Genomic DNA, 25,577 nt, shown 5'->3' with positions numbered 1-25,577 from the left:
GTCTTTTATTTGAATATCAAACTGATTATGGACAATCCCACACAGAGAGGAAAGAGATGCTTTGGGCGAAAAACATACCATGAGGTTAGAAATAGAAGAGTCTCTGTAGACCATAGAACTCAGTACAAGACACTGGCTTCTCAGTGCTAACTGGATAAACTCTAAACTTTCAGCATGTTTACCAAATGTTAGAGACACAGTTTGGGGCTAGTGGGAAATAAAGTTGTAAAAAATTATGGTAGAATCAGCTTATATACTTATATTTCCAAGTTTTAATATTGTTGTGTATATTTTCATTTTTATTTATTTGTTTATTTATTTTTTGAGACACAGTCTCACTCTGTTCACCAGGCTAGAGTGCAGTGGAGTCATTATAGTTGACTGTAACCTCGAACTCCTTGGTTTAAGCAATTGTCTTGCTTCAGCCTTCTGAGTAGCCGGGACTACAGGTGCCTGACATGACACTCAACTAACTTTTCTATTTTTAGGAGAGACAGGGTCTCGCTCTTGCTCAGGCTGGTCTCAAACTCCTGGCCTAAAGGAATCCTACCACCTTGGCCTCCCAGAGTGTGAGGATTATAGGAATGAGCCACTGTGCCCAGCTTCTTTGTTTCTAATTTATGTCAAAAGAACCTTTGGAGAAGATTTTTACCATGTATATGTTAAAGCCAATATTTGAACAACTGGTTAATGCAGGAAACAAAGTTCTTTCCTATAATAAAATGGTATATATATTATATTATCACCAGCAGTAATTATTGCAGCCCTCTAGTTAATGTGGGATGAATTTATTTGGCAAGCCTTTTCAGAAGTCTAGAAAAGACGAGGTAAATAACTTCTCCTAATTTTACTTTCAGCATGGTGTTTATTTTTGCCTTTAGCAAATAGTTACTGAGTGTGTAGCATCTATCAGGTGTGATTCAGTTGCAGGAATACAGAAGCAAACAAAACAGATTAAAAACCACTGGCCATGTAGACCAGTGGGGGCGAAATGAGCAATACATGAACAAGCAAAACAAACAAATGAAAAAAGTAGCCTATTAGAGCCACTAGTAGCTATGCAAGCTAAAAATTTAATGCAGATCCTCTGATGTGATTAATAAAATGTGGGATACGCATACCATGGAGTACTGCTCAAACATTAAAAAAATGGCAATCTAGTATCTTTTGTGACGGCCTCCATGGAAGTGGAAACCATTTTATTCTGGCATATTGCATACTGGTTTAAGTCTAAAATGGGCTAAAACCAAGATGCTGGCAGGGCGCCCCCAGTATTGAAGGCGTTAGGAAAGAATCCATTTGGTGCCTTTTCCAGCCTCCAGAGGCCACCTGCTTTTCTTGTTCCTTTATCCATCTTCAGGCCACTGGGGGAGCATCTTCACATCTTTCTCTGACCCTTCGCTTCTCTGATTCTCTTGCCTGGCTCTTTTCCTCCCAAGGACCTTTGTGATCACATTGGACTTACTTGGAAAATCTGGGGTAAGTGCCATCTCAAGATCCTTAATTTATCACATCTACCAAGTCCCTTTTACCTTGTGAAGGTAACAAACATTCACAGATTCTGGGAATTAGGACATGGACATACTTGAAGGGAGAGGGTCATTCTGTCCAACAGAATGAGCTGTTGGATTGAACATCTCTACTGTTTTTTAACGTATTAATTTCATTTATTTTTACATTTATTAATTTTTGCCTGGGGTTAATTTTGAAATTATTTTATGTAACTTGTTAGTAGAATGCCTAATTCAGTTAATCTTATTCTATTAAAGAGAAGAGTTAGTTCTACAAATTATCCTCTGTGTAGAGTGCTATTGTATCCCATGGATTTTAATAAATAGCATTTTCATTATTTTTATTTTCTAGATATTCTGCGATTGTTATTTTCTTTGATCCAGAATCATTTAAAAATTAATTTTGAATTTCTAGGTCGCTGGTTTTTTATAACTATTTTTTTTCTGCATTGAGTTTTATTGCATAGTAGCTGTACGCACATTCTGCACCATTTCTGCTTTTGTATACGCCATGTGTGTTTATGCATGTGATCTATAATTACATATACAGTAAGAGTATGAAATTATGTATATTCCTATTTGCAGAGTTTAAACATATTTATTCTAAGTTATTACACAGATATTCTGTATCTTGGAGATAATGTTTATATCAGGTCATAAAGAACTTTTTTTTAGAGCAGTATAATGTTCCATTGTATGGATATACCAAACTTTATTTAAATAATCCTTTATTAATAGGTAATTGAATTATTTCTAATATTTTGCTATTATTAACAAGGCTGAAGGTGGCACCTGTGGCTCAAAAGGAGTAGGGCGCCAGCCCCATGTGCCAGAGGTGGCGGGTTCAAACCCAGCCCTGGCCAAAAACTGCAAAAAAAAAAAAAAAAGAAGGCTGCAATGAAAATTTTCTGCCATTTTGTACTTGTGGAAATATATCTGTAGAATAAATGACTTGATATGGAATTCTGAATCAAGGAAATTAAAGGATGCATGTGTGTATTATTTTTCTTTATCTCTTTATTATCTCAAAGATTCTCTTTGAATCTGACTTGACTTGTTTTACTGCCTGAATCACATATCCCATGTTTTCTTAACTTTTTAAAAAAACTTCAAAGCCATTGTATTCTAATTTTTTTCTTTCCTCAGAAAATGTTCTCCCAAGTGTACTCTAGCTTTATCTTTTGGTGCTTTGTTCCTCTCCCACTTCCAACCTTTCCCCCTGGATTTTTGGCATAGCTCCTCTGCTATTTCTAGCTGGGCTATTTCAATCTGTGATTATTCCTTGACTCCAAATAATCTGTGTTCCATATTCTTAACTCTCCTATTTACCAATCACAATTTAAATTATTGCTTATACTTATACTGGGGCAAGTAGTATTTTAATGGCTGTGGGCTTATAATAAATGAATGTATTCAGTTCTCTTCTCATTTTAACTGTATTTGATGGATTTTTAACATGTATGTTATTCACATTTTAATGTTTCTGGAGTCAGGATGTAATAGTAATTATTCAAATCAAGATCATTATCGTACTTCCCAAAGAAAAAAAAGATTTTTTTTAAATAGTGAGTCTCACAATTGGTAAATAAGGTATTATATTTCCTGTCACTCCATATGTGCTCTCAGGCAAAGAGTATATGTTGAATTTCATGGGTACTTTTTAAATTGGTCCGAAGTGTGTTGTACCTGACAAAAGAGCCTTTGAAATTTGTGTTTGTTCTCTAATGTCAGCACAAGCTCTACTTTTCTATTTTTCTTTTCTTTTTCGTTTGAGTTTTGCTATGACACTTAACCATCATTCCTGAAATGTTTCTCAGTCTTCAAAGAGGAGTATACAAATTTCCAAATGATTCTGTAAGATATTCAAGATCTTCCAACATAATCTTTCTGCTAAAATTTGCCAGAGTGAATCTGTTTTCTAAGAGTGAGCCCTAAAAGATGAAGGTGCAACTGTTATATATTTGGTAAAGACAATAGGTAAAAATCCTATGCATGAACATGATTGCATAAGAACTCAAGGCAGGCAGGTAAATAAATCTGTAGCATTAGAAATTCTATGTGGACCTCGTTTGGAAACCAGTGTTAATTTAAACCATATGTTAATTTGAAAGAATGCTTTGGCGTATGCTCATCTTTAACGGAAAGGCTTCAGGGAAACACGATAAAACAAGCCAAGACTCTAATAAGCTCACATTGAAGAACTTTATTAACAACAGACCAGGGAAATAGTTTTATTCTATCTTTACAACAACTTTTGTGCAGCCTTCTCCTAATTTAGATAAATTAAACATAGGCTCGTTGGGTTCTTCTATAAATTCAATCATAATTTTTCAAAAATAAAACACTTATACATTATTTGTAAAACTTGTTTTATACATTAGAAATAAGATATAACTAAATATTTTTCAAGCTAAGTTGGGGCAGTTTCTTGCCCATGGGGAAAAAAAAAGTCAGAAGCCATTCTTTTAAGTTTCATTACCAGCAAAAATTAACTAAACCACTCAAATTAAAATCTCTAGGAACACTGAAAAGACATGTCAATGTAATATCCCTGACACTCCAAAAGAATGTGGGCCAAAGGCAAACTTGTGAGCAAACAGATGCCAAAAAGGAAATTGTCTTCCTAAGACAGGAAGCTGGTCATTTTCTCTCTTCACCGAACTTAAAATTTCCATGAACTATACACCATGTATTCTATCACATGCAACCCCCCCTAAACAAGATCATACACTCTTTTAAACCCATCAACATGAAACTTTGGAATTAGAAGTCCTGGAGATGAAGCTGGAGTAGACTGATATTAGTGACACCTGACCTGCTCTTTCATGTGATTCAGATTTTCATAGGTACTGTTGCAAAAAGAGTACAAACTTCAAATAAAGGAATAGCATGTCTTTCTGAGGGTAATAATTGGTTATCTGGAGTTATAAATAATTGGTTTATGATGGATTAAAGATGTAGTGCTCTAAAATATTTTTCAATTATTCACTTCCAACTCCTTTGCAGGACCATAGTGCTATGGAAACAGATGTCTTACTCCCAGATTTAATATCTCCCCCGCTGCGATGTAACAGGAGTATCACCTACACACTAACTTGTATCAACGAATTTCTCTCAACTTGCCTCCTGATTCCTAAAATCTTGATCTCTTGATGTCTTGCATTTTCTTCCATCATACAAAACCCTCTTGATTTTCCAAACAAATGGGATTGTGGGCACTGTGTAGATTGTATTGGGAGTCCACAGTTTCAGGTTGAATGATAATATGATTGTGTTGGTTTAAGGCCCACCTTTAAAAAATTATCATGAATTACATAGGTATACAAAATGTATAGGCTATTATTAAATCCACATCCATATTTCCATTACCTAAAGATATGAAACATTACTGATAACACTGAAGTACCCCAACTTGTCTCCCATGAGGAAATTCCTCCCTAGTACTTGGTATTTTTCTTTCTCATCATGTAGTCTTTCACTATAAAGTCCCCATAAACAACATGTATTATTTTTTATGCTTTAAACTTTAAATAAATGTCGTGGTTGGGTGTTAGCTGTTGGAATCCTCTCTGGCTGAGATGAGGATATTCCTTTAACTAGTTTAACTGCTAGTCACCCCAAGGATGTTTGTTTATCAGAGCCACGTTTTCATGTTAACTTCTAGGTTTTGAAGGTTGTCTGAATGCAAACCTTGACCCGAACAGGTAAGCCCACTGTCAGAAACCTCAGTGGGGCCGCTTTTTTATTTCTTAAATCCAAAGGACAGGACAAGTCAGAGAGTTTCCTTGTGGTCTTCCTAGCCAGTGAAAGCAGTTCTTTTCTAGTCTATCTTACAGTGAATTGGTCATTGAGGATTTGGGCATTATGTGCAAGGTTCAATTATAACTTTATATGTCATATGTGCTGAAGACTTTGGCCATTAACATCTGAACTCCTTGTTGATTGAGATTGTTAACCTCCTCAGCCCCTAGCATCAGTGTAATTTCAACTTATGCTTCTGGTTTTCATTTTGTTGAGAATGAAATTTTAAAAATGTTCTTGTTTAGGCCTTTGAGGATCAGTTTTTCTCCTATTTTCTTGCGCCCTCAGCCTTGCATTTAATAGGGAAGAAGTTAAGGTCCTCTTTTTTAATTAAAAATGAAGAGCAAAAAAGGTAATTTTGAGATTCTATATTTTGCTGTGTAAGTCTTCATGTCCAACAGAACTTTCTGAATGATGGACATGTTCTGTAATCTATTCTTTCTGGTATGGTAGACCCTTGTCACATCAAAATAGTAAGCATTTGAAATGTGGCTAACATGTCTGATAAACTGCTTTATATTATTTAATTTTAAATAATTTAAATAGCCATGTGTATTTAGTCATTATTATATTTGACAATGTAGTTCTAAATAGTAATATTCTTCATATCTTGGGTGGTTTATTTCTGATAGCCACAGGAAGAAAGAGTTGAAATGTGACTCCAGATTATCTGCCACCACAAAATTGTATAGCTGTTATTTTGATTATCTAGTATTTCTTGTCTGACTTGTCATTCTTGGAATTTTCAAAGATCTGTAGTGACCAAGTTTAAGTGAACATTCTTTTCCTTGCCAGCTTCTGATCTAAAAGTCAGAGAATCACGTTCCAAAAGCTTTTTCAAGGGTATTTATAGAATATTGAAGTGTCAAGAAATCCTAAGATAAAATAATTAGGAGTATAAATACACATATTTAGAATGCAACATAAGATGATATGATTAAGAGTATAATTTGGTTTATCTTTGAACCGAAAAGTTTACTGGTAACCTGAAAATATGTACAAGTTAAAACATGAACTCTTCGTATGATATCTTAATAGCACTTTATGGAAAAGAACCATGCCTACTGCTCTAGGCTTAGACTGGGTTTACACTTAAATCTTAACTTTTAAAATTTTTTGCCATAGGTAGAGGTTAAGAAAGCTAAAGCGAAAATGTAGGTGTGAACTATGATGAAAACATGTATGTACATATTTGGAAATAAGGCCACATAAGCCTGGCTGGTACATTTGGCCATTACATTGGCTGGCCTTCAAAAATGAAATTGTAAGTATTTTTTATCATGCATTTATCCATATACATGTTCTATGTTCTTATATAAAATTGATGCCCACAAGTTTGGCATTTAGGAAGACACTGAAACAGATTCTGGAGTAACAAAATCATTTCATGGGATGAAGAGACTGGGTCAAAATTGAAAAAGCTAAATATTTGCTTTTTAAAACTCACCACACATTTTCAGATAAAATGGATTCAAACTCATGTCCTGAGTTTGAACCATGTATACATATAATTCAAAATATCTATAAGAACTGAAGCCCCTCAATTCCAGTGAACGTATTTCAGATATTTTGCCTACTGGATTTTTTTTTTAAGCATTCTCCAGACAAAAAATTTAAAATAGAATTTTCTCCAGAAAGCATTTTTCACATAATGAACATGTACATATTCTTAGAGTGTATGTAGCCCACTCTTCTCTTGATAATCTTCATAAAAACATCTCAATGACTCAGGAATTCTAGGTGTTACAGCGCTCAAGGCTTGAGTAAAATGCCTTTTCCTAATGCAGTTGGCTTGAATGTCTTCTTCTAGAGCCAGAAGAGCTGCCTCTCTACACACAGCTATAATCTGAAATCAAACAGAAAACACACAAAACAACCAAATAAATAAAAGGAGAAAACAATCACTACTCTTTTTAAGAAACACAATTTACCATATTCATATGTGGTAAAAGCTACAACTATAAGCACACTGCTAAAATTTATCTGCAAAAGTTATTCCACTTAAGTTTTCAAAAGAAGAAAAAATAACTCATATACAGAACTTTCTGTTCTTTCCTTCATTCCAAAACAATGTATTAAGCACTCAGAACCAGGAGTGCAACAATAAGATGTGTCATTTGCTCTTGATTGTAAAGGTAGGTAGATGTGCACACACGTAACTTTTACACAGGATGGCGGAGGATGAGTATGTGTGGTGACAAGGGAGAGCAGAGAAAGGAGATTTTTTGATACAGAGTGAGGTCGTGTTCATTAGCACACCTTGTCATAGCACAAAATTTCCACATTTCTTTTCAACCTTTGATGTATTACCAACATGTACAAGCATTTCTTTATAGGTATCTCTTTTAAAAATTCTTAAATCTTGGGAATATCCGATTGGTGAGCTGCATTAGAACAGAGAAGTGAATTCTGTTTACTCAGGGAGGAACATGGAAGAATTGAAAAGAATCTGGGGAGGGGGTAGAATGGATGCAGAGGGAGGGAGGAGAGAGTAGGCGGCAGGAAAACGGAAGGAGAGGAAGGCTCAAGAATCCCGAAATGTGTTTTTAAGCTCTCTGGACTTCAGACAGCGGAAGCAGGCTGATGCCAGTGTCATTCTAAAGACACATTACTGTGGTGAAAAGAGCTTGTGGGATGAAAAGAGATCTTGTGATTTTCAGGGCAACAGGGAAAACAGTGATTGATATTGACTGCGCCCTTATATTGGTAAATGAAAGGGCCAGCTGAAACACATTTGTCCAGCCATTCAGCATATTTTCTCTGTTTGTTCACTTACTGAAAAGAGTTCCTCTGCTTATGCTGGGCTAATGGCTGCCAAAGCAGTTTAGTAGCTTTTTAGGGGATTTAGCAGCATGTTTAGGGAGCTTTCAAAAAACATGCATAGATTGAGATGGCTTTGTCAAATTACAACAATGTAACTATTAGTTCTGGGCTTCATTAATGAACACTGAAGTTAACTATAGTGGTTATGCATGTTAATGCTTTCCCAAAAGAGAGTGGCTACCAGGTTGATGAAGGAAGAAACAAAACTTTGAGGGATTAGTAAAATCACTGTATCACATGTTCTGGTGCAAAAAGAGTTCTTTTGAAAATAGAAACGTGATAATTAATAAGCACAGTAAATGCCATTGAAATGCCCAGCATGGTAAACTGGCTATTTACTATTTCCAGTGTCCCTGGGGACCTCTAAGAAGGGAGGTGAAGGGACTAAGTAGGGAGAGTCCCTACCTACATCTCACCTGAGGCAGCACTTCTTTCATGGAGATAAGAATTGGAAACAATGGTTGCAAGGCCAAAACCTTTGACGCATCACTGGAAGAGGCAAAGAGCACCGCATTTCCTGCTGGATGGCAGAGTCCCCCCACTCACCCCAGTAGCCCTCCAAACAGTACAAGGAATATGTCCATTGACGCGTAGCTCCTCTCCTCAAGCTAGGGGAACAGAGAAGTTACCCCCTAGGCCAATGCCACATACAGCACACTTCATAGCTGAAGTTTACTTCAGAGAATACAGGGCTCAGCCTACAATGGTTAGGAACATTTACTGAGTACCCACCATGCTAGACAGATACTAATTGCTATACTCATTCATTTGCCATGAGACTGATGTTCCCAGGTTCTGCACAATACTATGATCTCACTAATAAAGGTAGGAGTAAAGTTTGATGGGAACGTAACAAATGGAGTGGCCAGATGAGCATGTCTGAAGTGGTGGTTGAATGGTACAGTAAAAAGGGGGGAGAAGGCCTGGGAGAAGATGGAGGTGCTGGGTTGAGTTGAGAAAAGGAGAGGTAACCAAAAGGCTGCCTGGAACCTCTCTCAATACACAGTAACTGAACTGGGAGAGGAAGAAATGATTGCATTTTTCTAATCATTGTAATCTCAGATACCACCAAAACAGAAGGGTAGAAAAGTGTAGGTACTGGGAAGTACTTACCATTAGGGCCTAGGAGGCTGTCTTTGAGGTCAAGCTCCCCTGAGCAATTCCTCTTTGCTGATCGACCTTCCTGCCTTCACATCTGCATCTGTAGATTTTTCTATATAAGCTATACAAACACTGCTTTTTGTGGCAGCTTCCATGGTAGTGACAAATGGGCACTCGAGGTGAGTTATGGTCAGAGAACAGTAACCACTTGAAAGGCAGATACTTGTAACTTGGACCCTCTAGTATACATTAACATTTGAGAGAAATTCCCCTACTATGCATAGTACTGGCCCAACTCATTAATAAACATTTCCATCTAATTTGTAGAACTATAAAGTTGAGAGATATAGAAAACATGGAGAGTTTTGACCAGAGCACTGAAAAATGTTCCATGAGATGGGGATGACCTATAGAGTCCCTGAGAGGCAATGAAGAGAGAAACAGCAGCTGAATACTGCCTTTCAAGGACCTCACACAAAGGTGTGCTCCTGTGAGGGAGGAGTGTAGGTTGTACTTCCTACGGTGGCAGGACTGCCTGGATTCAACACTTGCTTCCATAAACATTGCCCTGTTTCTTTTTATTTATAAAGGATGACCTGAAAAAACATTCAATATGGCAATCTTTTCTGCCACTTTTACTTTCCTATCCATTTATTTAGTAATATTTACTTAGAGAACTCTAACTAGGACACTATGGTTAATAAGCCAGTCTTTCATCAATCAACATCCACTGATTTCCTATTCTGTGCAGTAACTCTGTGAAGCCAGATGGAAGGTCCAGAGATATCCAAGACATGGCACCTGCTTTCCACACTCACAAACCTGCAGGGGCTGCACGCAAGTTAACTACCTTCTGTGGCATGGTATTACAGGTACCATCAGGGAGGCAAATAGAAAGTGCTTTAGTGTGGAAAGAAGGAGGAAATTACTACTTTGCAAACCAAAGTATGAACGATGGAATAAAGACATGCATACAGGTAAAAAAACGGGCATTCTGATTAGAAGGCAGAAAGTGAGCAAAGAAACAGCAAAGTAGTCAGAAATAGAGCAAGGATTAACTGAACTAATCACAGTAGCCAAAATGGGAGAATTTTTTAAAAGGAGAGAATAATTCTGTTATCAGATATCACTAAAATTAACAACGCCAGAGTTTTCTGAGTTTGTATGGGCGGCAGACAGTGAAAGCTGGTCAGTGACAGTCCTCTCTAAAGCCCTGAACCACATCCACACGCTGTGGCTGCTCAAGCAGCTAACAGAGCAGAACTTCCGAAGGTTCCTTTTGTTTTTATTTTTTCTTCAGATAAGGCTTCTTAGTAGAAATTTCTAAAAGGAAAAGCATTGACTGGATGGTTAGTTCTTCTCTAATCCAAATAAAAAGGTGGGTCCAGGAACACATGTATTCATCTGCTTCATCATGGCTCCTTTCTATTTGCTCTGGACGCCAATTACTGGCAGGAGTCTGAGATACATTCTTTCCCAAGAAAAGTACAACTTCCCTACTCATTGCTATGGCCCATGCCAGCATGTCCACTGAAATGTCACTTCTGACAAATGCACTGATAGGCTATTTTGTGACTGTGTGCATATTATAGGGTGTCCTTATACAAATCCAAATGGTTTAGCCTGCTATCCTCCTAGGCTATAGGGTATATGCTGTGGCTCTTAGGCTGCACACCTGGACAGTACTGAATACTATAGGCAATTTTAGGACGATGGTATGCTATTAGGGAAAAAAGTATTCCATGATTAAATAAAAAGTTTTAGGCAACACTCTACCAGGTATCTCTTTACTGAAATCCTTGGGACCAGATGTGTTTCAGATTTTGAAATATTTGTAGTATACTTACCAGATAAACATCCTTAGTTTGAAAATCCAAAATGTTCCAATAAGCCTTTCCTTTGAGAAATGTCCTTGTTAGCACTCATAAAGTTTTGGGTTTTGGAGCATTTTGGATTAGAGGTTCTCAGCCTATATAATATTCTGTTTCCAATGGTGCACAATAGGATTTTAAAGATTTTGCGAAGCCTAGCAGTGATAATGAATTTTTCTTTAACCCAGCTCAATGGTGTGAGTCTTTGTGTCTCCCAAACTCTTATGTTATAACCTAATCTCCAATGCAATAGTCCTAAGAGGTGAGACCTTTGGGAGATGATTCTTCATTGATGGGATAAGTGCCCTTATAAAAGAGCCCTGGGGGAGGCTCTTTCAACCATGTGGGGCTGCAGTGAGAAGGTATGCCTGTGAGGAACAGGCTCTCCCCAGACATCAAATCTGCTGCTGCCTTGATTTGATCTTTTTTTTTTTTTTGTAGAGACAGAATCTCACTGTACCGCCCTCGGGTAGAGTGCTGTGGCGTCACACGGCTCACAGCAACCTCTAACTCTTGGGCTTACGCGATTCTCTTGCCTCGGCCTCCCAAGCAGCTGGGACTACAGGCGCCCGCCACAACGCCCGGCTATTTTTTTGTTGCAGTTTGGCTGGGGCTGGGTTTGAACCCGCCACCCTCGGCATATGGGGCTGGCGCCCTACTCACTGAGCCACAGGCACCGCCCAACCTTGATTTGATCTTGAACTTCCCAGGCTCTAGAACTGACTGGAGCAGTAAATTTGTATTGTTTAGAAACTGCCTAGTCTAAGGTATTTTGTTAAGAGCAGTCTGAACAGACTAGGACCCTCACTCCATGTTTCCCATCAAACTCTTCCTCTCCCATTTTTGGCAGAACACCCATAAATGGTCTGCTAGTGATCTTTAGCATGCACTGGGAAATGCTGGCCCATACCAGGTAACTCCTCAAGGCACAAGAGGGCTCTTGCCTATCTCATACCTATTTACTCTCTCTCCCCTATTCCAGAATAGAGAGAAAAAAGAAAGGAGCTGAGGACACAAACACAAGGAAATGACATAATTAAGGCCTGAGAAGAAGGAGAGAGGGCTAGCAAGAGGAGAGAAGCAGAGAGACAGGAGGAAGACCAGGCTTCTGGATGGAGTTACGCAGCATCAATGGTGTAGCATTTTTACTTACTTACATTTCATATGATCTAGACTGGGTCTCTTTTCTGTGTTAAGGTGAGGTCTTTTCAGATAAATCTGCCAACATAATCTCTCTGTTGGGAATGAATACTACAGAAACTGAGAAGAAAAGCCTTTAATTTAAACTAAGACTCTTCTCTTTACTATGTATAAAGTTTCTCAGAAAACCTAATGAGATGTGTGTGTGTGCCTGTCCCCTCACCCCAGGGAACACAAGAGCCAGAAGCTCATCACTCTGCTAGCACTGCATTCAAAACCAGAGGAAGCCAGGTGCCGCTTTGCAGGCCTGGAGTGCCAGTGGCTCAGAAGGCTGAGGTGGGAGGATCACTGGAGTTTAGGAGCTCCAGACTAGCCTGGGCAACAGGGCAACATAGTGAGACCTCTCAAATAAAACAAAAAAAACAAACAAAAACCATAAAGTCTGGGACTGTTTCAGTGATGGAGGAATTCAGCTGAATTTTTCCCGTGTGGTCATAGAAGAAGTTTACTGAGATATGTAGATGAGTAGATGAATCTGAATCACACACTGTCTGCAATGTTAAACTAACCTGTTTAGAAAGAAAATCCTTGGCCACTTGAGCTTCTTAACGTCTTTGGCAAAAAAGATTTTGGAAGCTTTCAAAATCCTAATCCCTTTACCACCTTGTCTTTTCCCCCCATAGATTGCAGACTAGATCATTTAAATGAATTATTAGCCAACTACCAGCAAGATTGCTTTTGCCATTAGGCTGTCACGCAAAAATGTTTTGGCGGCTCTCCCAAGCTGAGTATATATTCTTACTCAGTTTTAACTAAAAAATCTATATTCGAGCTTCTAGAACATACACGCCCCCCACTGCAAGGTAAAAACATTATCTGTTTGTGGAAATAAGAAAGTGAGACAAAAGACTAGCACAGTGAGCCCACGATGTCACTGTCAGGGCCAGACTGAGACATGTTTCTATTTCAGCGGTCATGACACTAAGTTATAGGGTGTCAACATATTAACGAATTTTCTTTCTATTCATTCAGCAGTAATAATAATAGATCCGATAAACAGATAACTGACAAAAACATAAACCAACAAGCAGGAACTCTCTATATGAAAGATTTAGTCATATTGAGATGACTACCTAACAAGTAGGAAAGGAAAATATTTTTATTTAATGAAACTGTTTAGAAATTCTCAAAACAAAGTCACTAAATAAAATGGTAATTATATTCAAATGTGTGTGGGGGAAACCACTCAGCAACAAAAGCATAGGGACATATGATTATGAAATTTCATGCTATGCTTGCTCTCTGAAAAAGAGTGCCTTTCAGACAACAATATAGGAATAACTGGATTACGTGAGACAACTCCACTTGTGAGCAGTGTAAGGAAGCAAACTAACCAGGATGAGGAGCCTCTTGACCATTGAACCTTGGGAAATCTAATTACCTCACTTTTAAATGCAAAAGGGCAAAAGAGGCAATTGTGCAGAATTCTGAATGCCATGAAGAATAAGAACAATGTCTTACTTCACTGTGGAAAAAAATGAAACTCTTATACAGAGCCTATGGTTCTTTCCCCCAATCCATGAGACAAGAATAGTTTAAACAGGTGGCTCAGCTTAGCAAAAGACAAATAAGCACACTGTGAAAATTAAAACCAATGCAGTTTCTAAGCAGGCAGCAATAATTTTTCAAAATGATGGGATACAGACTATCACTCAAGGCAATGACTGTTTACCAAAAACCAATCAACAGGAAGGAAAGCTGAAAATGGGAAGGATTATTTTGGGTATTCATTCCCTGGGTGCTAAAACTTCTTCCCCTGTTCTTTTCAGGAACCGAATAATAGATTTAAGCCCTCCCGTTTCCAGGTAAGGCCTTGGTAGTATCAGCACACCCCTGCTATTGGGTGTAGAAAGATCACAATAATGACAACGGGGAAACATTCCCAGGAGAGGCCCAGAGCTGGGGAAGGAGGCGGCTGCCGCAAGCAGGCCTGGGGAGTAAGGCAACTAAGAGCTGCTGCCTTCAACCGGGATGTGGAAACTCTGATTTAGCCTTCACTGCCGAATTCCTAACTGCTTCTCTAAGATTATCTGTATTCTCAAAGAACAGTGGAAGGGTCACAGAATTCTGAAGGGGGCTTAAACCACCACCTGAAATTCTGCGTGGTTCCCGTCACCCCTCACCGGCCCAGGCAGGCACAGGGAGCCTGGAGCTCTGAGAGAATGAAGCCAGCAGTATTAACAAGCCAGAAGAGGAAAAGTCTTTCTGGATAGCTGAATCCACATATCTAGTTTAACCAGCACATGGCCAGGCTACTGGAAAGCTCATGGGACAAGTACACTGCATCCTAGAGACCGCAGAGTCTGGGTACGTGCAAGCACGTGGCCCGCCAAGCAGCAGTTTCTTGCGTGCGCGGGAGAACTGCACAGTTAAGGCTGGAATGTGCAGAGCCCGAGGCGGCGCGGAGAGACGCCCTCGCGCCAACTCCGCGGCGGGCCGAGCTGCTCGGCCGCGTCTGGGCTCCGCCGCGCCGGCCCGGCCGCTCTGCTGTTCGGCATGAAGAAAGCACGCCTTCCGCTGAGGCCTGAATGCGCTTCTCAGCGCCTTTGTATTTCAAGTGTACTAAATAGCTTTAAGGAATTTACCAAAAGAAACGGGCTGCAGTGCTTTAAAAAGTCTTAGGTATTTTCAAGACAGTGGTTTTGTTCAAAGCGTCGTCAGTCTGGAACACCTGTGACCTGTTGAGCTTAATTGGGCTGCAGCTGGCGCTGATTGTGGCGCAGCCGCTGGAGGGCCCGGCGCGGACATTGTTTCCCTTGGCTCTCCCGCCCCCTCGCTTTTCTTTTCACTTTCACAGCCCCGCGACCTCCATTCCCTGTGTGTCTGAGGGATTAGGAGCCCAGTGGAGAGTGGTGCCCCGCTGTTTGCGAACAGCGTGCACTGGAGGTGCTTCAAGGAGGAGGCTACCTGGGAGATTATGTGCTCATGTGGCTGCAGAGGACGGGCCCATTGAGAGTCCCTGAAAGGTGGCTGAATGGCCTGGCATGAAAGATGGGCCTGAAGGGAGCACAGCAGGGTCCTGGCTGCACAGTGGCAGATGGAAGTCAGACTGTCACAGGCACAAACAGCGAGGGGTGCCCCAAACTGCCAAGAAAGCAGCTCAGAAAATAAAATGGCGCTGGAGAAAGGCATTCACAGGGAAGGAAGCAGCACTTATTTCAAGTTTTCTTAAAACGCTACTTCACTGAAAACTTAAGTGGTGAGGAAATTAGTGACATTTTTGGAAGACAGGTTTTAGATTGAAGGAATTACCTAACTATTGCTCTTGGGCTAAATTCCTGTGGATTGTCTGCAAAATAAGCTTCAGGATAATTAGTTTATCTGGGATATGTTAAAGCCATATCTAGATTGCCGTACATAAGAAAAAAAATCTGAAAAGACACATTCAAAGCCTAATGATTAAAGACGGGAGGAGAACACTTAGTTGTTTAACTTTGCTGATGTAAAGTAATTGGAGGTCTTTAAAATACATAGCTTAAGTATGTATACATCTAACATATAACCTTTCATTATTACTTATATGGAGAAGACTATAATAGTTTCTGCTTTTTAAAATTTTATTTATTTATGTTATTTTATTACACTCACTCTTAACCAAAAGACCAAGTGATAATTTGTTATTTTAGAGATGGGGTCTCGATAGGTTGCCCAGTCTGGCCTTGAACTCCTGCACTCATGAAACCTTCCTATCTCAACTTCCTGAACAGTTTTTGCTTTTTTAAAATTTATAAAATTCATTATTCCATAGAGCTCTGAGGCTGAAAAGATTTGAGCTTTTTATTTAATTGTTCCAGCATTTGCATCTATGGGAATTTTAAATGTTTCTAACTCTTTTGTTGTGGAAGCACACGATAAAGGGAATATTTTTAGTTTTAAAAAGAACACACCAATTGATACAGGACTGGAGAATAGGCACCACTGTGGTAGGGAACCAGAGGGACAAGAGGGCAAACAGATGCTCAGAGCCCTATTCATTCATTTATTTATTCAAGAAGTCTTTATTGACCACCTATAAGGTATTAGGCACTGGGGAATATAATAGTAAAGAAACAAAGTCTTGCTTTCATAGAACAAGGTGTGCGAAGCACTAGCTCAACTATTTAATCTTTAAGGTTCAGTGTGAATGTTTCCACTGGGAGGCATTTCTAGAGGTAACCTCACTACCTCCCCATGCCTGCTTATTGCAGGATCACTTGTTTTATGGTCTCCTAGTGCTCTGTACTATTCTATCACAACTGTCAAGATAGAGAGTTATTTGTGTTAAATGTCTATCTCCCTCCCCAAACTAGAAGTTCCATACAGGCCCCATAGCTTTGGTCCTGCCTGTTTACCCCCGAAATATCAGGTTAGCATGTCCCTCCCTTGACTCACCGCCTTTGCAAATCCAAATAAAGGGAGAATTTCTTATGGCTGCATAGTAAAAGAGAGAGACTTTACATCTTTTATGTTTAGGTGGATGGAGGTGGAACATATTCTTCTTAGTAAAGTATTGGAAAAAAAAAGTATCCAACATACTCAATACTATTATGAAACCAATATAGATACACTTACATATTCACAGGAATGATAAAACACAAAGATATTCCAGAAAGAAAGACAGGAGCAGAAGGAGAGGGGTGGGGGGGAGGGCGAGTGAGGGAGGGTATTTGGCAGGATCTTACCTAATGTACACAATGTAAGGGTACATTTCAAAACAACTAAGAGTATGTTATAAATGTTTTACCACAAAATTAAGTAAATGAGGTGATGGTTATGTTAATTAGTTTGATTTATACATTCCACATTATATATCAAATCATCACATTGTACCCCATAAATGTATACAGTTATGATTTAATAAAAATTAAGTTAAAAAAATAAAGGGAGAGTTTCCTGTTGACATCATCTCTGAACAAATATAAACTAGTTTTTGACTTCTAAAAACATACATACAGCTCCTCCTGAGACGACTGCTGCCAAGATAACAGTCTACTATGGACTTAACAAGCAAAAATGTCTCAAGCATAATGAGTCATCTTACATTGAGGTGTGTATCTATGGGCTTTTGGGAGGCTGATGATCAAGTTATGACCAGAATGCTGGCAAAGCCCTACCAAACTTTGCGTAAAAGCACCCTTGTAATGGGAGAGCTTAAGGTTGGCTCTAGCCAAAGAGGAGAGGACAAGGGATGTCTTTGAGAGAGAAAAGCACGCAATATTGCTGAAGAACTCCAGGACTCTTCCCCAAGTCTGCAAGGTTTGAACCTCTCTCTCAGTGTTCTGGGAGCTTGGGAGGCAGAGGCTGAGGAGGGGGTGAGGGCAAGAGTATTGAACTGGTTTTAACATACCCCATGTTTCCTCATCTGCCACCCATCTTCACCGCCGGCCCATACATCTTGCCCCCTGACAGACACATAAAGGTGCCTCCTTTGACACTCTGTAGCTTCACCTGGGTAGTCCACTTTAGGATTCTCAACTCTCTGAGCCCTTGCAGAATAGACTAATTGAGATTAGAGCCTTTTGTACCCTTACACCTTAAAGGGCTTCTTTCATTTCTTTCCCGGTTTCCAATCAGCTACAGGTTGGCCTGAGTGATCATTAATTTGCTTGGCATCCCTAAAATCATTTAAAGAGTTAACGGCCATCTATGCTAAATAGAAAAAAAAATGACTTAACAATCTTTAGCTAGCTAAGGGGCAACTCAAGATAGGTCCTGGTGAGCAATCAGTATGTGCACATGACCAGGAGTGAAAGGCAATATAGTTATGGTTATTCATATTTCTATGATGTCATTCTCATTTGACAATAGTGTTCTTTCTGAAAGATGGGAAAGGTCTTTCTTTCCCATCTAGCGTATAAATAATATAAAAATGGATTTAAATTAAGTGAAAGCACATCATCAAACAAGATATTCTGATGCACATATCTTATTCTTATATATTTTAAATGGTCTATGTTTCCTCTGACTCACAATTCTTATGTTATTGATAAGCCATCTGTTTAGAAGCTTATATTGTATTACTTTAACTTAAATAATAATAAAGTAAACCTGTCTTCTTTGTTATGGGAACTGGACACTATTTCAAGTACTGCACCAGTTTTGTGTATTTACTGGCCATACTCTAAAGGTTCTTAATTTAAAGTCTATAGGTAGCTATCTGGATTTAAGAATATACTGACACCTATGAAAACACATAGCTATGTATACATATTTATGGATTTTTCTAGAGCAAGGGTTTGAGGGTTTCATCATAGTCTAAACAGGACCCATAAACCAAAAAGGTTTAAGAACCACTGCTCTACAGTAACTATATATACTTTTTTTTTTGGAGACAAAGTCTCACTATGTCACTCTGGGTAGAGTGCCATGGCATCACAGCTCATGGCAACCTCAAACTCTTAGGCTTAAGCAATTCTCTTGCCTCAGCCTCCCAAGTAGCTGGGACTATAGGCGCCTGCCACAATGCCTGGCTATTTTTTTGCTATAGTTGTCACTGTTGTTTAGCTGGCCCGGGCCTGGTTCAAACCCGCCAGTCTCGGTGTATGTGGCTGGCATCCTACCCACTGAGTATGGGTGCTGAGCCAGTAACTATATATTTCAAACTTTCTTAAATTATATGAATGCTTCATAATAATACCTATTTTCTCCTTCCCAGATGACTTAGGCCATAATACAATTGGCTGGAATGATCATGGTTGGGGAATATGAGAAATATAAAATGGAGTTGATCATACAGGAAATGAGTAGTTTTTACTTTCTTAGACTCTTCTCTTGCATCCTAAAAAATTTCAGTAGCTGCCCCTGAGTATAACTAAATGCTTAAGTCTTTATTGACTTGAAGGGGAACCTAAAGGTCTATGTCCTATTTTAACTTATTTTTTAAAAAGCTGGAGTAATATGGCACTATGCCTACAAATTTAAGCACACTAGTAAAGGAATGCAAAATCCAAGTTCTCTAGATAAGATTAGAATTTATAAGTAGCTTGTATTAACTATGTGTAATTTCAATCAATTTATGAATGAACTTAAATGCATACAGGTTTTAATGTTTGGGTAATAACACCACACACAGGTATTTCAAAAGTGAGGCAATTATTTCGTTATCTGGAAAACTGTGTGGGCTAATTCTTATAAGGAGTGAGATATACTTTGAACTTGATTTCCTACATGTCCACAAAAATGGGGAAAAAAAGGAAACCTCTGATGTTACTGATTCAAAAGCAAATTAAGAACTCCTGAGTTCAAGCAATCCTCCTGCCTCAGCCTCCTAATTTGGAACTACAGGTGCCAGTCACAATGAACAGCTAATTTTTTCTATTTTTAGCAGAGACTAGGTCTTGCTCTTGCTCAGGCTGGTCTCAAACTCCTGAGCTCAAGCAGTCCTCCCTCCTGACCTCTCAAAGTACTAGGATTAAAAGCATGAGCCACTGTGCCTGGGCTTGTGCTGTTTAATAATAATGCATTATATATGTGATATAACTTAAATGACACATATTTGTAAAAGCCAGATAGGACAATTATTTTCATTACAGTTACTCTTTGTTCCAGTCAAGATGAAGAATAAAAATGATTTAGTTTATGAAAGCTTTAATCAAAATATTCATACTTTTTTTCTCTTTGTACATTAATTCTGCTACTTAGTGCACTATCAAACCTAGCTATTCCTTCTCAATTACTGTTACCTAAACTCTGCAAGAATGCTAATGAGAAAATAAGATTTGTATTGAATTCAACAATGAGAAAAGTCAGAAAGTCTCCTAAGAAAATATTTCAAAATGTGTGTTAACTAAACAAAAAATTATGAGAAAGACCTAACAGCAGTCCACAGATGGAGAAAGAGTTATGGAAAAAGAAGAGCGGATGAAACTACTTTTTGATAATGAATAAATCATGTCTTAAAAAAATTTCACTTAAGGGCGGTGCCTGTGGCTCAAAGGAGTAGGGCGCTGGCCCCATTTACCAGAGGTGGTGGGTTCAAACCCAGCCCTGGCCAAAAACTGCAACAAAAAAATTCATTTAAAAGGTGTAATTAAATTATCATTTGAAAAGATTGTTTTCGTATTGGAAATGCAGCAGGTGATAGTGCGTTCTTTGAAAGGACACATTATTCATCTAGTTTGTAAAATCTAATGACATAACATTGAGGGCATGTGCATACTATATGTATTTGGCAAATTTTAGGATTGTATCTACACACTTTACCCTGTCATTTCAAACTAAGTGAATTTTCTTCAGATTTCTAACCATCAAAAAATGTACCATTGGAAAGAGACCAGTAGACTTTTTTTTTTTTTTGTAGAGACAGAGTCTCACTTTATGGCCCTCGGTAGAGTGCCATGGCATCACACAGCTCACAGTAACCTCCAACTCCTGGGCTTAAGTGATTCTCTTGCCTCCCGAGTAGGTGGGCCAGTAGACATTTCTAACTGAGCAGAATTTTTTTCACGGAGATGGATACAAGGGTATTACGATACAATAGAAACTATTTTGTAATCTTCTAATTTGAATAAAATATACACATAAAAGCACCCTATAGTGTTGTAAGGAGAGGAAAATTGGAGCAAGTGTCAAGAATTTACTCTTAAGGCTGTACTTTGCATTTGAAGATCTAACTAAATTTTAGACAAGCTACACCTTGAAAATAAGATCGCCATTTTAGCAATGCTGGCATCTAACTGGAAACAGACACAGACCACCTTTGATACACCATATTCAAGGTATCTTTTGTACATATTTTACAACTATACTGAAGAATATGAGAGCCAGCAGAAATTTTGTACTATCTCATGTGTACGCGTGCACACATACACACACACTTATTTGCAGATGCAAATAAGTTCACTAGATGTGGTATAAATTTTAGCATGAAAGTGTCAAGTACACTAGCTAATCAAGACCTAGCACTGGTGAATCTTTTAAAATTAATTGGGCTGTTAAGATCCCATCACTCTGGCACCAACCCAGCATAGCTGTGCCTTTAACGAAAAAATTCTGTAATAAAACGAGATTTAACATGCTGAAATAAAATATTTTAAAACGTCTTTCTGCCAATCGCTCATTTTACTAATATTTGTGGAATTTAAAACCCCCACATACATATTCAAATGTTCCCATGGAAGATTACATTAAACAAGTTAACCTCAAAATTATTAAATTTTAGTATCAATCTTTTAATGAACACCTTTGATTTGTTTTCATTAAGAAACAAAGTCCAGAAAAGACTTCAAAGGATATGTATCTTTAATTTCCATGACAAACACAAGTGGGCTGGCTTTAATCATAGGAGACTCATGAGTAGTTTTCACACTACATTTGTGAATGTCGCTGAGTGAGATGGACTAGATTCTGCCTCAGCCGCTCTTATTTCTCCACATTTGTGCAATCAGTTGTGACATCTGCTGTGTATTAAGGGCTCAATTGCTAGGGTCAGAAACCTAATTTCAATCAAAAGGGGGAAATTTATTATAATCATAATATTGGATCTAACAGAACCTCAGGGAAGGAGTGTGGCTGGGCCACAGCAGACCAACTGGAACCAGGGACTGAAATACCATAACGATTGTCTTTCTGTAATTTTTATCTGCTTCTCTGTGTACTTTGGCTTCACATGACCATGCACAGTTCCTATGTTTTATACACCAGAAAGTCCACATTTTCTCAGTTCCAAAAATGATAAATCTTGCAGGAAGTCTGTGATTAGCCTGATCTAGTAACTATAACTGGGACAAACTAAATCAGGTAATTTCTTTTGCACCACATGAAATGTGTGTATGTGGTGTCACAATGCGATGACATGGCAACTGTTTTTTTGGTGGGGAGAGAGGAAGTAAAGGTTTTTGGGAGGGTTGGGTAGATTTGAGACAGGCCTATGTTGGTTGGAGGGAATGAGGAAGAAGGTGTAAAAAAAATTGCCACTGCTTCCTCTCAAGTTCTAGCTTGGCAACACATTCCATCAGAATGGACTGTTGAAAAGGCACCATGTTGGGATTTATGCCCAGTAGTATACTTTCAAAAACTAGTGCTCGGCATGCTGCATTGGGGTCATTTGTTTCTATTTGCCATTTTCTTTTTTTTTTTTTCTTTGTAGAGACAGAGTCTCACTGTACCGCCCTCGGGTAGAGTGCCATGGTGTCACACGGCTCACAGCAACTTCTAACTCTTGGGCTTATGCGATTCTCTTGCCTCAGCCTCCCGAGTAGCTGGGACTACAGGCGCCCGCCATAACGCCCGGCTATTTTTTTGTTGCAGTTTGGCCGGGGCTGGGTTTGAACCCGCCACCCTCGGATTAATTTCACTGGTGTCATAGATCACAGCAACCTTAAGCTCTTGGGTTCAGGAGATCCTCTCTTTTCAGCCTCCCCAGTTCTGGGACTAAAGGCTCCTCTGCCACAATTTCTGGCTAGTTTTTCTGTTTTTAGTAGAGAAGGTATCTCAGTTCTGTTCAGGCTGGTCTAGAACTCCTGAGGTCAGGTGATTCCCCTGCCTTGGCCTCATAAAATGCAAAGATTACAGGTGTGAGCCAGCATGCCTGCTGTAAGTAACTATTATAATTATCTTTTAGGATATGCTTATCCGGACTGTATTATTCATACATGCACACACAGACACACACACGGTAGAACTTCTGTTATTTGGGCAGTGCCTGTAGCTCAGTAGGCAGGGTGCCAGCCACATACACCTAAGGTGGCAGGTTCGAACCCGGCCCGGGTCTGCTAAGCAACAATGACAACTGCAACCAAAAAATAGCTGGGTACTGGGGCGGGTATCTGTAGTCCCAGCTACTTGGGAGGCTGAGGCAAGAGAATCACTTAAGCCCAATAGTTGGAGGTTGCTGTGAGCTGTGATGCCATAGCACTCTACCCATGTGAGAGCTTGAGACTCTCTGAGCCACAGGCGCTGCCCTATTTGCCATTTTCTTAAACCATGCTGTTCACTAGGGGGCCAAACTTTTGCTATGTACATCTGATTTCCAGGCCACAGGTATTATCCAATATAGGATAAAGCTGAAAGCCTCAAGGGCCACCTATCAACTTCTTTGAAAATGATTATGGAATCTGTAGGAAAAATTAATCCATTACTGTTGGATGATGATTACAGTATAGGTCATGGTCAAATTTAGAAGAAGCTGTCTTTGTGTTAAATCTGTTCTCCTTTTTGGCAACTAAAGATGTCTCAGTGAAAATCAGAAGAGGGGAGCAAACAAAAACATAACTTTTTTGGCTTGTGTGTGTGGCGGGTCCTGAGTGGCTAACAGAGTACAAAGCTCAAATCTGGAGCTGTTCAGTTCGTAAGTTTATATAAATTTTATTTGGAAACAGTCCCTAAATTGAATTAAAATCGTGCATGATACTGGAAATGTATGTTGACAGGGCTTGAGAAGGGGAAGAATGAAGTATACAGCATCTGAAGTTTGCAGAACTTTGATTTCACTCTATAATTCTGAGTCACTAAACAATGATTTGAAGTGTCTGTCACAACAGCTCCATCCCCCTTTGTAAACTTGCCCAATTCTTTCTCCCTAGAAAATAGGAGAAAAGGGAGATAGAAAAGATGATAACTTCTAGGGAAAGAATATTGCTCTCTTCTTTTTTCTCCCCTTCTCACTGACATTTATTTTTTATTTTTTTTTAACCTATGAAAAATTCAAACACATACAACAGTAGAGAGAACCATAGACAGTGAAATCTCATTCACTTGCTACCCAGCCTCAACAATGATCAATTTGCTAATCCTCTTCCCCAAAACTGCCCTGAAATTTTTTGAAGCAAAAACCAGAATCGTAATATTTAAAACCTAAATATTTTGGTATATATCTCTCTAAAAGACTACATGTTTAAAGCAAAGCATAAACACTTAATTCCACACTAAAAATAGCAGTAATTTCTTAATATTATCAATAGTGTTAAATTTTTACCAGTTATTCAAATATATTCTACAGATTGGCTTGTTTGAATCAGGATCAAAATTGGAGGAACATATTGCATTCAGTTAATATATTTTATGTAGAAAGGATTTCTCTCCCTCTTTTCCCTTAAAATTTATATTGAAGAAATCGAATCATGTTTCCTATACAGTTTGCTATATTTATATTCTTTTGCTTACTGCATCCTTGTGATATTATTTAACATGTTCTGTCTCTCTCTTTTTTTAGAGACAGAGTCTCACTTTATCACCCTTGGTATGCTGTGGCGTCACAGCTCACAGCAACCTCCAACTCCTGGGCTTAGACGATTCTCTTTCCTCAGCCTCCCAAGTAGCTGGGACTACAGGCGCCTGCCACAACACCCAGCTATTTTTTTTGTTGCAATTTGGCCAGGGCTAGGTTCAAACCAGCCACCCTCTGTATATGGGGCCGGCACCCTACCCACTGAGCCACAGGCACCACCCCATGTCCTGTCTCTTGTATATCATGAGTTCTAGAGGGATGAGCAGATTTAGATTTTGCCTTTTTGAACAAATATGTACTTCACAGGTGATGCTGAAATGCATATAATGTCTGGTTGCTCCTCTTTTCACAGTTTAGTAGTAACTGGTGATTGTCCAGGACTTTAATTTCATTAAGGGTTATAAAATGGTACTATTTTTATTATTCCTTAATTTACTAGCCAAGATATATTCACGAAGAGAAGCTTTCCCACCCCCTCTTGCCATGTTCTTAAGATAATGCTATTCATACTTTTTATCCTGGAGATCACTTCATAGGCGGTATATTGAGCTATTTCTTATTCCTTTTACAGCTACATAGTTTACCTAGTCCTATGTGATGGACATTTGAGTTATTTCCAGTATTCTGTTCCTGTTTAAAGAGTCATTTATATGTCACTCAAAGTCTCAAGTAGGACAAAAGTCAAACTTCAGCAAAGAGAACAGAACCTGGTAAAATGCTCCTCCTATTCACTGCAGCATGATTATGATTACAGAATCTTGCCTTTTCAACCACTGTTGGTTCAAAATTTTATAAAAGGTAAGTCTTAGAAGTCATATTTTCTGGCTCCCTTACTTGCCACTGTTCTTCCCATTTTTCACATTGCTCAACTTCCCAAAGCCTCCAGCCTCTACCAGGCTCTAGTCACAACTCTACCTCCATATTTCCAAATGGCTTCAGGCTATAGAACTGACCTGGATTTTTGCTTACACCAGGCTACTGGATCAGTCTTCTGGTGATCACTGGTGCTAATACTAAGTTGTAATGGTAAAGGTGGTGTCAGTGGTAATAGGGCTGGTTGTGGGCCTAAGGGTCAGCTCACACACAGTTCCTAATTACGAGAAACAGCAATCACAGGCTTAGAGA

The 25,577-nt window shown here is 38.9% G+C and overlaps 1 protein-coding gene across 1 annotated transcript in view; it reads right to left on the bottom strand.

Moving 5' to 3' along the window:
• Positions 1-3,699: 3,699 nt before the first annotated feature.
• Positions 3,700-25,577, bottom strand: part of SPATA5 (spermatogenesis associated 5) — a 351,563-nt gene continuing 329,685 nt past the window's right edge. Inside the window, exon 16 of the mRNA XM_053575876.1 lies at positions 3,700-7,158. Coding sequence (XP_053431851.1) covers positions 6,982-7,158 — 177 coding nt within the window. The 3' untranslated portion in view covers positions 3,700-6,981. The remainder of the gene's footprint in view (positions 7,159-25,577) is intronic.

Source organism: Nycticebus coucang, chromosome 1 (genome assembly GCF_027406575.1).
Source record: "Nycticebus coucang isolate mNycCou1 chromosome 1, mNycCou1.pri, whole genome shotgun sequence".
Taxonomy (NCBI): domain Eukaryota; kingdom Metazoa; phylum Chordata; class Mammalia; order Primates; family Lorisidae; genus Nycticebus; species Nycticebus coucang.
This window is presented reverse-complemented; position numbering and strand designations above follow the sequence as displayed.